Source organism: Syngnathus typhle, linkage group LG3, assembly GCF_033458585.1.
Source record: "Syngnathus typhle isolate RoL2023-S1 ecotype Sweden linkage group LG3, RoL_Styp_1.0, whole genome shotgun sequence".
NCBI lineage: Eukaryota > Metazoa > Chordata > Actinopteri > Syngnathiformes > Syngnathidae > Syngnathus > Syngnathus typhle.
Genome location: NC_083740.1, coordinates 18,651,532 through 18,663,709, shown reverse-complemented (window position 1 = coordinate 18,663,709; position 12,178 = coordinate 18,651,532). Strand labels below are relative to the sequence as shown.

Here is a 12,178-nt window from a genome sequence, read left to right as displayed (position 1 = left end):
GTTTTGTGCATGACGATCTGTATGTGCCTGCCATCATAAATATGACTGAGCCACTGACAAGACTAACAGGTAAAAACTGAGTCACCTTTTGGGTGTCATTACGCATGTAAATTACAATGTGTATCAGTTATTAACACAACAACATTCTGGTTTTGACAAACGTAATGACATACAAAGAATGTTGCAATGCCGTTGGACAGGTAGTGTCTATTTGAGATGGTAATTCACTAGTAGCACATTCCCGACTTTTTTTAATTCAGATGAAGTACCGTATTTTCCGGACTATAAGGCGCACCGGACTATAAGGCGCACCTTCAATGAATGGCCCATTTTGAAACGTTGTCCTTATATAAGGCGCACCGGACTATAAGGCGCACCATTAATGCATCATGTCAGATTTTTAATCCAAATCAAATCATTCTCCATTTTATCTTTTTTATTTCAACTTCAGACGCAACAAATTACTTTATAATCACAAAATAATGATCCATAGTCTTTTTGATTCATGATTCATAGTCTTCAGCGGGCCACTTATGATTGATTTCATGACACAATGCTTCGGGCCAGTTTAAATTTAGGAGTTTGGTCCATATATAAGGCGCACCGGACTATAAGGCGCACTTCGGCTTTTGAGAAAATTCTAGGTTTTTAGGTGCGCCTTATAGTCCGGAAAATACGGTAATATTTGGGGAACTACGTACATGAAAATGAGTTAGCAGAAATTACATTATCATGCTGTGACTATGGGCAGACCTACAATGATTTCAGCCATAATGGAGTGTCACTTAAATCAATTTATTAGGGAAGAAGAAGACAACATTATGATAAATTTTCTAGACTGTAGAAAGAAATTGTAATGGTAACAATAGTATATATTTTTCCCCCCCTTGACCTGTTGACATATCAGCTAACGCAACTAGAATGAACCCTACCCTCGAGTGAAAAGTCCAAGATGATCATTTATTTCCAACATAAAGTTCAATTAATATTTAAATAGATTTTAAATTTCTTTATTTAACTGTAAATAATCTATTCAGCAATAATTTTGAATGAAAAATTTCAATGCTGCTTTCAATGCTGCTTATATTACATTGTGGTGCCGAAGAAAAGGAGACGCAGGAGATATGTGACAATAAACTTTCTTGAACATGCATGCTAGAGAGCAGGGAAAAAATACGACTCACAATGAACGAGCGTCACTACATAAAACCACACGGTCAACACACACCCTTCAACCTTAGGTTCCCCGTATATAAACACCACAACATGACAATCAAAATATCTCATCAAGTTTACACTAACAATTGATGGCTGAGTTGGACGAATTAAATTCAATTTAGTATTATTATTATATATTATTATATAATTATTATACAATGCGCCCGTTTTGTCTAAAAAAATTACTAGAAAGAAAACGGCAAAAAATTAGTCAATTGTCGCTTTTCAAAACTGTTAGTGTTGTTATCGTTGCCCAATTCCGAAACGACCCAATGGATGATCCGTGCACTCATAGCACAACGAAATACTCAAATGGCTTGCCGTAGAAGGCTTTCCGGGGTCGAGCACTTTGGCAAACAAAATGAAGCAATGTTGACAGCCTTAGCAGCGTTTAGCAGCCCGAGCTCACATGAGCGACAGGAAACCAAGATAAAGGTAGTGCCAGGAGAAACGAGTCCTTTAAGTACACACTTTAGGATTTCTTGATCACGTGACTCTTGTGTCTCCAACCTGTCTGTCCCCAGCCGGTGTTGTCAGCGTTCACAATTTCCGACAGGTAAATTAAGTATTTGGCAGCAATCGTAATGGTGCTTGCGCTAGTTTACACAGTTTTGACAATAGCACTATAGCGTAGCAGTCTCCCCCACCTCCCAAAAAAGGCATTAGACATTGCACGACATGCGCGTTACGTTTATCGAACATTTATATTCAGGCCTTTTCTTGTTCAATAAACACGGAACCTGCAACCATCTCACATTTGCTGAATTTATTTCCGGAATTAAACGCTGACGTTGATGTAAACGTGAAATCAGAGCGATTCTTCGGCTGTGTTGGTGGGCGGATTTGTGCAGATTACAGTCAATAAAGTGCTCTCTGCACAAAACTCTCTCCCTAATCCTTAGCCGTCGCTGGCGTGGAAGAGGTCGTCGGTGTTTTATCACTTCTGGGACTCAACAAGAGGTTTTGCGTGGATTTATTTTTTCTTCTCGTCCGCACATAAATGCACCTTTGCAGTGCTGCACGCATCCACGTAAACTCACGCGCACGCACACACACATTCGTGAGAGGATTAAAAACAATGCTGCACACCCTTTTAAAGACTTTTAAAGACATGCAGGCACATCATGGTTGTTACACTGAACACAAACAAACACGAGGGGTGAATCAATAGGTTCAGATTTTTTAGGATGTCAACGCCAATCAGAATGTAAAGCATACAGTATATTAAGGCAATGGATGGTTATTACAGTATTTTTAAAATTAGTAGACTATTTAGACACCAATTCTTAAAATCACATATCATCACATGCCCATATTGCCGCAAGTATTTTTAGTGATACTTTGAAATTTGTACTGTATGTAAGCACAGAAGGAAATGGTGATTGAAGATATAGCAACCATCAAACTTGCCTGCATTTCTGTCTTCTGTTAACTACAAATAAAATGTCTAATTATTTGTCTTGTGAAAACGACACTTCATAATACAAAAAACGTGTATTACTATAGCTCCAGAAGTGACAGCCATGAATCTGCAGTGTTTGAGAGCACCGTTTGAGGATTTCTTTCTTTCTTTTATAAGAATCTAAGAATTTCCTTATTGTTTTAGGATGGCAGAAGATCCCATGTCATGTGACTGTTTTGTTTCATTGCCGCCTGGCTCTCTTGATGACCATGTCATTTTTGGGAAGAACTCTGACCGTCCCCGGGATGAGGTGCAGGAGGTAGTACATTATCTCCCAACATCTCACCCTCCCGGCAGCATACTGGAGGTAATATCACTATAGTCACCTATTTTCAATGATGTACATAGACATTTTTGGGATCAGGTGCTCAACAACAACAAACAGCAGTTCATATTATACTGTACCTACTGGCTATTTATTGCATAGCAACTGAGGGTAACTTACAGAAAAACATGTATCACAGTAATGTACAGTGGACCTCTGCCATTGGTTGGGGACAGCCTGCCCGCATATAGCAAAAAGCAATGTATTGTAATACGTAATTGATGACCAGTTTAAGTTAGGGTTTTATTTTTTTAAACTTAGGAATGACAGCCATGCCAGCAGCTGTATTTCCCTGGAGTCAGAAAATGATCCTATACTTCAACTTTGACCTTAATTTTAAAACAACAAATTGAATTTTTAAATATTTTTTTCAGCCCTTTTGTTTATGTTTCAATTAGTTGCACACTGTTCAAGAATGTGATCGCAAGAAAACCATAAGAATATTTAATATCAGGTTAAGTTTATTATTTTTGTTGTGAAAATAGCATTTGATCTTCCGTTAATACAGTATTTAATATGTTAGCAAAGCCGCTATTACAACCTTACTTCGGTGTCTGATATCATAAATGCATGTCTGATATTTCTAATCAACCAGTGTCACAATTGGTAGAGAAACTGACGAGTTATGAAATTATTGGAACCAGATAGAGTTATGAACAAGATTGCTTGGGAATTGACACAGAAGAAATGTGTTGGGAAACATCTCGACAGTCCAGGGGTCACCAGTCTCATTTATCTCCTTCTCAGTTATCTCTTTCCACTTTGTTGTTCTCTTTCATTTGTAGTGTACGTACATACAGATCCCTCAAGTGGAGCAGACTCATGCTGTCATTCTGAGTAAACCAGCTTGGATGTGGGGAGCTGAAATGGGAGCCAACGATCAGGGAGTTTGTATCGGGAATGAGGCAGTCTGGACTCGGGAGGCTGTTGCTCCTGAAGAGGCTTTGCTGGGCATGGATCTTGTGAGGTGAGCTAGCTACTACTGAACACACTGACAGCATCTGGAGCAACTGAAGGTTTCAGTATTTTCGTAAATGATATGTAAATAAATTGTGTTTTGAAACACCTTTTATTAACTCAATGGTCAATTCGCCACCTGCATCTCTAGACAGCTGAAGATTTAGTTCAACATTGACTCACGTAAAGAAATGTTCAAAATTCCCTGCTGTTCTTTTGTTGAAAATGATTATTCATTATTGATTTTAATTTAAGGACAAATATGCTAAGAAAAGCATTATTTCTGCTCCCCTCAGGTTGGGCCTGGAGCGTGGTGACAGTGCACGGGCGGCGCTCACCGTCATCACTGGCCTCCTGGAGCAGCACGGACAAGGAGGTCAATGCAGGGAGGATCCAGAACCTTTTTGCTACCATAACACTTTCCTTCTGGTGGACCGTAATGAGGCCTGGATTCTGGAAACAGCTGGAAGACTGTGGGCGGCACAGAAGATCTCAGGTGATACAGTTCATGGAGATTTCCTCCGCCTCAACGTCACATGAATAAGGTTCTGAGTTTCGTTGTTCAAAAGTGTTGTTTGGTTATTCAGAGTGACTCCAAACGGGTATGTGAATGGGTGAACGTGAGACTTTGTAAAGCGCTTCTAACATTATGGTGTGGATAAAAGCACTATATAAGTGCACTCCATTTGCTGTTAAAATGAATAAAGTCACGATATGATGACACCCCCAAAAACATCCGCCAAACAGCAAGGTGAAAGGTGAACCTTGATAAAGCGAGGCAGCACTGTTCTTTGAAATTGACAAAGTGACTATAATAATAATAATAATAATAGTAATAATAGTAATAATACATTTTATTTATAAGGCGCCTTTCAAGGCACTCAAGGTCGCCGTACAAACATAAAATAGCATACAAAATTAAAAGAAAAACAAAAACGTTAAAAAAAAAACTATGCCCGCATGCCTGCTGACTAGCCACAAAATCACATTTAGCCCGTGTGTAAAAGCCAATTTCTCTTCTCAGAGGGTGTGACAAACATCTCCAACCAGTTGACCATCGGCACCGACATTTCTGCAGAGCATCCTGAGCTGCGGAGTGTGGCCCAGGCTCAGGGCTGGTGGGATGGTGTAGGAGAGTTTAACTTTTCACAAGTGTTCAGCCCGGAGACGCAACCTGTCAGGATGGAGCTTGCCAAAAAGCGCTATAAGGGGGGTGCAGAACTGCTCCAGCAACATGACGGTAAGGGTCATAGGCTTTTAAAGTACGACCCAGAAAATTCTGAATTGGCTTTGGTTAGCCTGTTTGTATTTAAAAAAAAAAAAAAAGAGAAATAATAAAATGATGTTGCTGGATTGTAATTTACTCTGTTATTTTTTGTTATTAATTGCATAGATTTTTAAATACAGTGGAACCTCGGTTTTCAACCACAATCCGTTCCAGAAGGCTGTTCGAGAAGTAAATTGTTCGTATTCCCAATCATGTTTTCCCACTACAAATACTGGAAATAAATTAATCCGTTCAAAGCAAAAAACAAAACAAAAAAAAACCCCGCCATTTTTAAGCCTTTTTTCATTTGCGCATTTTTTTCCGATCGCGCAACTGCAGCGCACCACCGAACGCGCAACCGTAGCGCGTCGCCGACTGCGCAACTGCACCGCACTGGTCGCATTATTGTCACATATAGAAAATATTTTTAATGTCCTGATGTACTTTCCAAAATTTAAGTGGACCTCAGTGCGCAAGGAGCTTAATTTGGTCCGATCGCGCAACCGCAGCGCAGCCGGCCGCTCACTGTCGCATTGTTTTAAGAGCGTCTTTGTTTTTTTAGGATGGCTTTACTGCTCCCACTTGCTTCCTTTGGAGGCATGATGCGAGTTGATGCAATCCTCAGAGTAACGAGATTTGTTCGAGAACCGGGACGTTCGAAAACCGAGGCTCCACTGTATTACATTTGGTGCATGAATAACTATCATGCAGCATCCCCTTTTAAAATACAAGTCTGAAAATGCACTTCAAGAATCACATAAAGGGGGAAAAAATTATAATATTATAATAAAACTAATGAATATAATAGGCTGACGTCTACTTTTTTGTTTGATTTTAATATGTTTGCATCTACAGCCTGTACCTCTGTCTCAGTGTGTCTTACTATGCTCATCATATGTGGCTAGGAAGAGCAATATTGTTAGTGACAATAACTAAAACTAAAGAGACTGTATCTAGATACAGTGTGTAAATTCATTTCTGGGATTGTGAACTTGAATGGGTTTGCGTATGTTCACGGGGTGCAAAGTTTGCTATTTGGATAACTGAGTTGAATACTTATCCTATGTACAGAATTTATACTATTGGCTTCTCCAGTAATTTTCCTGTATGGTTTAGGTTCCATGACAGCAGAAGTGATGATGTCTATTCTAAGGGACAAGCCCAGTGGCATCTGCATGGACTCTGGCGGTTTTTGCACCACAGGCAGTATGGTGTCGATATTGCCCAGAAACACCAACCTGCCCTGTATCCATTTCTTCACTGCTACTCCAGACCCCTCTCGGTTTGTAAATTCCTAAACCCCCAAATTACCCAAATATGTATTCCAAACATACTGAAAACAATGACTTTAACAGACAGACAGACCAGTTTTCTGACAAGCAAGGAATTGCAAAAATTGAAGGAAAAAAACTCTTTGGCTGTTAACAAGGATTTTAACAATTAATACGAATGGACTAAAGGCTGCTCAAGCCTTGAGTCTTTTGGTATTTCAAAAATGTTTACCTTGCTAGCAAAATCTGTGAAATACTATGAGAAAAGTTAGCTCGCTGATTAGTACTCTACATACTATATGATTTTATATACTATACCATTTTTGAAAATAATAGAAAAGATTTGTCGTTTTTTTTCAAAAAAATCATGTTTCCTCGTTTACAGTTTGCTTGCTGCCCAGTAATAATGAATGTGGGGAAAAAATATGAGAAGTAAACTGATTTGTTCCCATTCATTGTACCAAATAAAAAAAAAGCTAAATCAGATCAATAATAGTATAGGGCGGTGGTGTGCTGGTTAGCACGTCTGCCTCACAGTTAGGAGGGTGCCGATTCGATTCCACCTCCGACTCTCCCTGTGTGGAGTTTGCATGTTCTCCCCGTGCCCGTGTGGGTTTTCTCCGGGCACTCCGGTTTCCTCCCACGTACCAAAAACATGCTTGGTAGGCCAATTGAGCACTCCAAATTGCCCCTAGGTGTGAGTGCGGATGGTTGTTTGTCTCTCTGTGTGCCCTGCGATCGGCTGGCAACCGGTTCAGGGTGTCCCCCACCTACTGCCCAATGACTGCTGGGATAGGCTCCAGCACGCCCGCGACCCCCATGCGGACAAGCGGAATAGAAGATGGATGGATGGATAATAGCATAAATTTCATCGGTGGGCTTCAATCCCCTAACCCACTGAGCCACAAACAATTGCGGTGTTTTTGAAGGCAACAAATGTTTTGCTCTTGTCAGTGTTCTTTTAAGGTCGCAAATGTTAGCAAAACATTCGCCAGATGGGCGCGAAAGGTTTTATTGAGTTTTTATGTCATAAGGAAATTTGGAAATATTTAAATTACCAGGCGATTGTTTGGCTAACATTTGCGACCTTGAACGAACACTGCCGAACCATGCAGACAATGTAACGTTACATTATGACAACACTCACAATTGTTCACCCCTCAGTCGGATATGGGCTTTAGTATTGAATACCTCCGGACCGGCCTTATTTAGCCCGGTTTACCCGCCGTTCCTTTTTCATTACAATAGGCACCAATCAATTGGGGCAAGAATGAACTGAACTGTGCAAGTCACCACTCCACAATGAACACTTGCAACTTCTTAGGTTTTGTCATGATATTTCATGAGTTCGTAAATTTCGGCCAGTGGTGTTGTTGCCAGATGTGGTTGCAAATTACAGCCCATCAAATGCACAAAGGTTTCACACAGATGAAAGATCAATTTTCGGATTACAAATATTATGTTTTATTGATTGGGTGTTACCTGAGCCCTGAGTACATGGGATGCTATTTTCAGTCGACAAGTGGAAAAATTCGGTTATAAAGATTTTTTACTGTACATGAAATATAGTGAAGTTATCAAATTTATTTAGGACAAAAAAACTATATGTGTGTGCAGCTGAGTTCCTTGCCGCATTGCTTAAGAAACGCAACATTCGTTGGCCAATCAGATAATAGTGACAGTGGCCCCGCTTGTCCTGGGTTTTGGAACCACCTCGGAGAAGGTTCTGCAAAGGAGTTCCATTGTAACTATAAGACCCCCAAAAATCTAATGGAAAAGCAACCAGTCAAGGCCATTTCAGTGTGGAACTGGTACGATGGAAAAGCCCCATTGGAAAAGCTTTTTGAATGTACTTCTGTGTCAATTACTTTTTTTTTTCTTTTTTCTTCCTCCATCTCGTCATTTCTTGCTCCTCATCCTCCAGGTCCATATTCAAACCTTATATCTTCTCTAAGGATGACACACCTGTGCTCAGTGTGGTCTCCCCATACTTTGGTCCTGATGATCCTGTTAGGAAGTACCCGCGCTTTCAGGGACAGGTGGACCGCAGACATGACCTTTACAAGGCTCACCAGGAGGCACTTAACACCATGAAGACTGACCCGGTAGGTCAATTACTTGTTCAGTAGTTTAAAAAAAACACGTTTACTTAACAGATGAAATGCATTGTTCAAATGTACATCAAACATTAACAATAATAGACTACAAAATGTTGAGTTGCTCAGTGTTTTGTCAGAGATTGCAATGAGCGCTACTAACAATTTGACACAGTAAGTGCATTGGGTTATAGTGCACAGTAATGAGTCAGAGAACACATTTTAAATATTTATTGAACAAACTTTGTCAATTTACAGAATCCTGCTAACAAAAGAAACCAAAAATACAAAGCTGCCAGGACTTCAAATTCATCCAGTTATTTCTCTTTGTTTGTATGTCCTTTTTCTCATTCCTGGCAGGACAAGGGCGTGGCCATATATGAGATTCTGAGGGACCTCGAGTCGCAGTGTCTGAGTGAAATTTCCGCCATGTTGAGTGGAGAGATACCAGGCGATGAACTAGGAAACTTGTTTTTTGATTGTGTGGACACGGAGCTCAAATTCTATCAATGACAGGTGGGAAGACGATTGATTTTGATCCTAAATGATCTATCACAGTCTGAAAACTTGGCCTGGTTCAACAACTTTTCTTATAGTGCATAGATATGACAATCTAACCAATTAACTGTGAACATTAAGTTAGGAGCAACACTTTTCCCCATCCTGTTGGAACAGCCAGTCAGGTTAAAGGTCACACTGTTTGTGGTGTCAGTGGCTTATTCTCTGCATGTACATACATGAAGCTGTCATGTATGATGAGCAACTGTTTTAGCTTACAGTGGCCTCAACTGTTCATTCCCAGCAAATGGAGACTGGCAGGAGAGGCCACAGTGGGCTTTTTGGAATGTTTATCCTCCAACTTGCCACTGCCTCACCACACACATTGGTTGATACCATTATATCAATAATTAAGATTAAATATTTAAAGTGTGTCTGTAATTAATAATGGTGTAGATGGCACGTGCAATAATGTCGCAGTGGCTTTGCACTTCAGCATTGTATAGAGTATGGCTACATGAACAATGTGAAATAAATACTGTTTAGAACGAGACCTGTTTCTGTTCGAGTCTCGATACCAAAGTGCAAAGTAAAAGAAATACCATAAATGTGAATAAGGGGAAACACGATCAAATAAGATAACCTTTATTAGTCTCATGATGGAGAAATTTGTATTGTTTCAGACTTTCCTCTGCAATAATGGTTACAGAAAAACAGCCGTGTGCAAGGAAAACACAGTACCTATTGTATGTGTTCAAGAACCTTGATATAACTGACGTACATCTGTGCACAGAGCAGAAGGAAAAGAGTCACAGTGATTTTCTTTCAAAGAACCCATAGAAATCACAGTGAATTTCCACCACCAGGTTCTTAGTTTTTCAATGTTTGTATGGTGGCTATTTTACTGGCACCATTCCACACAGCCCTGCGTAAATTCTCTTTGTCTGCGTCAGTGATGAGGTCAACAATAACAGTCATCAGAGACCTGCAAATGACAAGTGTGTGGAGGAAGTAGATGATAACATCCTCTGTGGCCAAAGGCTGATAGGTCTCACTAGTGGACGGAGCTGAGTTCGGAGCAATCTCGGACACAGCAGGAGCAGTTGGTAGGGACTGCAGCAGTGGAAGCTGACTGTGAGATGAGGTCTTATTTAGATTAAAGTAGACATAATACCCAGCCAATGCGTACCACGGTCCCACTGCAAGGTAACCACATAACACCTGGACAGCCATACACTTCATGTTAAAAAACATTAAGTCAATTAATGTCATAAAATTGGGACATTAAGGACTTTACATTATTTTGTGTGCACCTTCCCCCTCGACTCACTCAAAATTTAGTTTGCCCTGCATATCATTCCAAATTCGCAAAGGAATATTTGGCCAGCTCAGGTGTCAGTAAGACCCAGACTAAGTGTAAGTCTGCCATCTTGTGGTAATTTCAGTTGATTTACTCAATGCATTTTCATGTTTATAGATTTCCTTCTTGTCTCAACTCAGCATCGGACTTGTTTTTCCCTGTGTATTTTTTTAAATTTCTTCTTTCTTAATATTTTGTTTTAACTGTGTTTTTGTATGACTTAATTTTGATCCATGTAGGCTTGCCCGATTTTAGATGGAAGTCCACCACCTTCCTCCCCGAGATATCAAACTTCCAGGCTCCTGTCCAAATGCCTGCACTTCCCCCTGTTCTCCTCAATGAAGCTTCCAATTATTAGAAGGTCGTCAAACATGGCGGCAACCGGTCTTTCTTATGGCAGTTTTAAAATGATTTGAAAACTGCAGTGAAGTTGTAGTAAAGTAAAAGTCGACGGCAGTTGTGGCTCTTCTATTGCACTATTTGGGGCCTCTGCTTAATGTGCGGCGCATGCGCAGAACGTTGCTATTATACGGCAGCTACACAGTTTATGTAGGTGACTTAATCATACGTCAGTAAAAGTTGGTGAATTCAATAAAATTGTATTAAAATATATTCAGTGTAATAATAGGATATTTATACTTGAAAAGAGTTAATTTTCCAGCACATGAACATCAATTTCAACGAAGGTCGCCAATTTCCGCTATAAATCCGCATTATATTGTTGGTGATACGTTCTCTCGTCACCGTGGGATAGAGAAAAACGTAATTTCGGTCTCTTTGTGTGTTGTGACATGTGGAGAGATTGACAATAAAGCTGACTTTGACTTTTTGACTTTGAATTGAGGGGGGCATCTATGCAGGATCGGCCAAAATGTGGAACAAGGGCAAGTGAGTTAGACCCCACTCAACAAGCTCTTTAGAGAATTTGGACAACCGTCCCATTCGCACCCCCAAGAGGCACAGGGGGGAAGGTGGGAGTACAGGGCCACGAACAACGAACGACGATACTCCATCCTGTAGGTGGCGATAGAGGCTGAATCCACAGTCTCAAGGTCCAGAGTTCCGATGGCGACTGTTGAAGCGGTTGATCGGCGCGTTGGCGTACACTAGCATAACCTTGCAATTTTAGTGCAAATCATTTATTTGTGACCAAAGGGGGTCTGGCTCCAATCAGCATCCAAGTGTCTTTGGAAGGAAAGGTGACTATTGGGAAATCCAAGTTCATTTATGAAATGCTAAGTGCTGAGTATTGCTAGCTTACATTGGTCTCCAAACCGGTTTGCTGGAACCTAACAACTGTAGCGGGATAATAATTTTACTGCGCTAAAGTTGTGATTGTTTCAACCCGGTGATAATGCATTTATTTTCTTGCCACGTTTTGTTGTTGAATCCGACTATAAAACTTTCAGAACCTTCTTAAAGGCTGGCGTCCTTAGAAAGATTGCTGAACACAGAAACACTATGTATAATAATGATCAATTGATGGACTCAAAGAAATTATAGAAAGCAAAAGGCCAGAGTTTACAAAATAATGGTAAAGAGGCAAAATGGAATTTGTAGATGTGGTGTAATTTGGCACTCAAAAAATGCATACGAAAAAAAAAAAAATTGAGAATGAACAAACACTCCACAAGTTGTCAAAATACACAGTATATGAATATTACACAGTTAATAGGCATTTATAGTTGCACAAATTTATGAAATACATGTTGAAAGCGATGAAA

The 12,178-nt window shown here is 40.1% G+C and overlaps 1 protein-coding gene across 3 annotated transcripts; it reads left to right on the top strand.

Annotated features, from left to right (window-relative positions):
* Positions 1–1,505: 1,505 nt before the first annotated feature.
* scrn2 (secernin 2) lies at positions 1,506–9,647 on the top strand. Of its 3 annotated transcripts, XM_061275143.1 has the most exons (9): positions 1,532–1,653; positions 1,743–1,774; positions 2,825–2,987; positions 3,791–3,972; positions 4,259–4,458; positions 4,987–5,202; positions 6,346–6,511; positions 8,425–8,605; positions 8,957–9,647. In XM_061275143.1, the coding sequence occupies exons 1-9, from the start codon at positions 1,588–1,590 to the stop codon at positions 9,107–9,109; spliced, it is 1,359 nt and encodes a 452-aa protein (XP_061131127.1). In that variant the 5' UTR covers positions 1,532–1,587; the 3' UTR covers positions 9,110–9,647. The 3 variants fall into 3 exon arrangements, with proteins under 3 accessions (XP_061131128.1, XP_061131127.1, XP_061131129.1); XM_061275144.1 differs by lacking the exon at positions 1,743–1,774 and having other exon boundaries at positions 1,506–1,653; XM_061275145.1 differs by lacking the exons at positions 1,532–1,653; positions 1,743–1,774 and adding an exon at positions 2,022–2,178.
* The last annotated feature ends 2,531 nt before the right edge of the window (positions 9,648–12,178 follow it).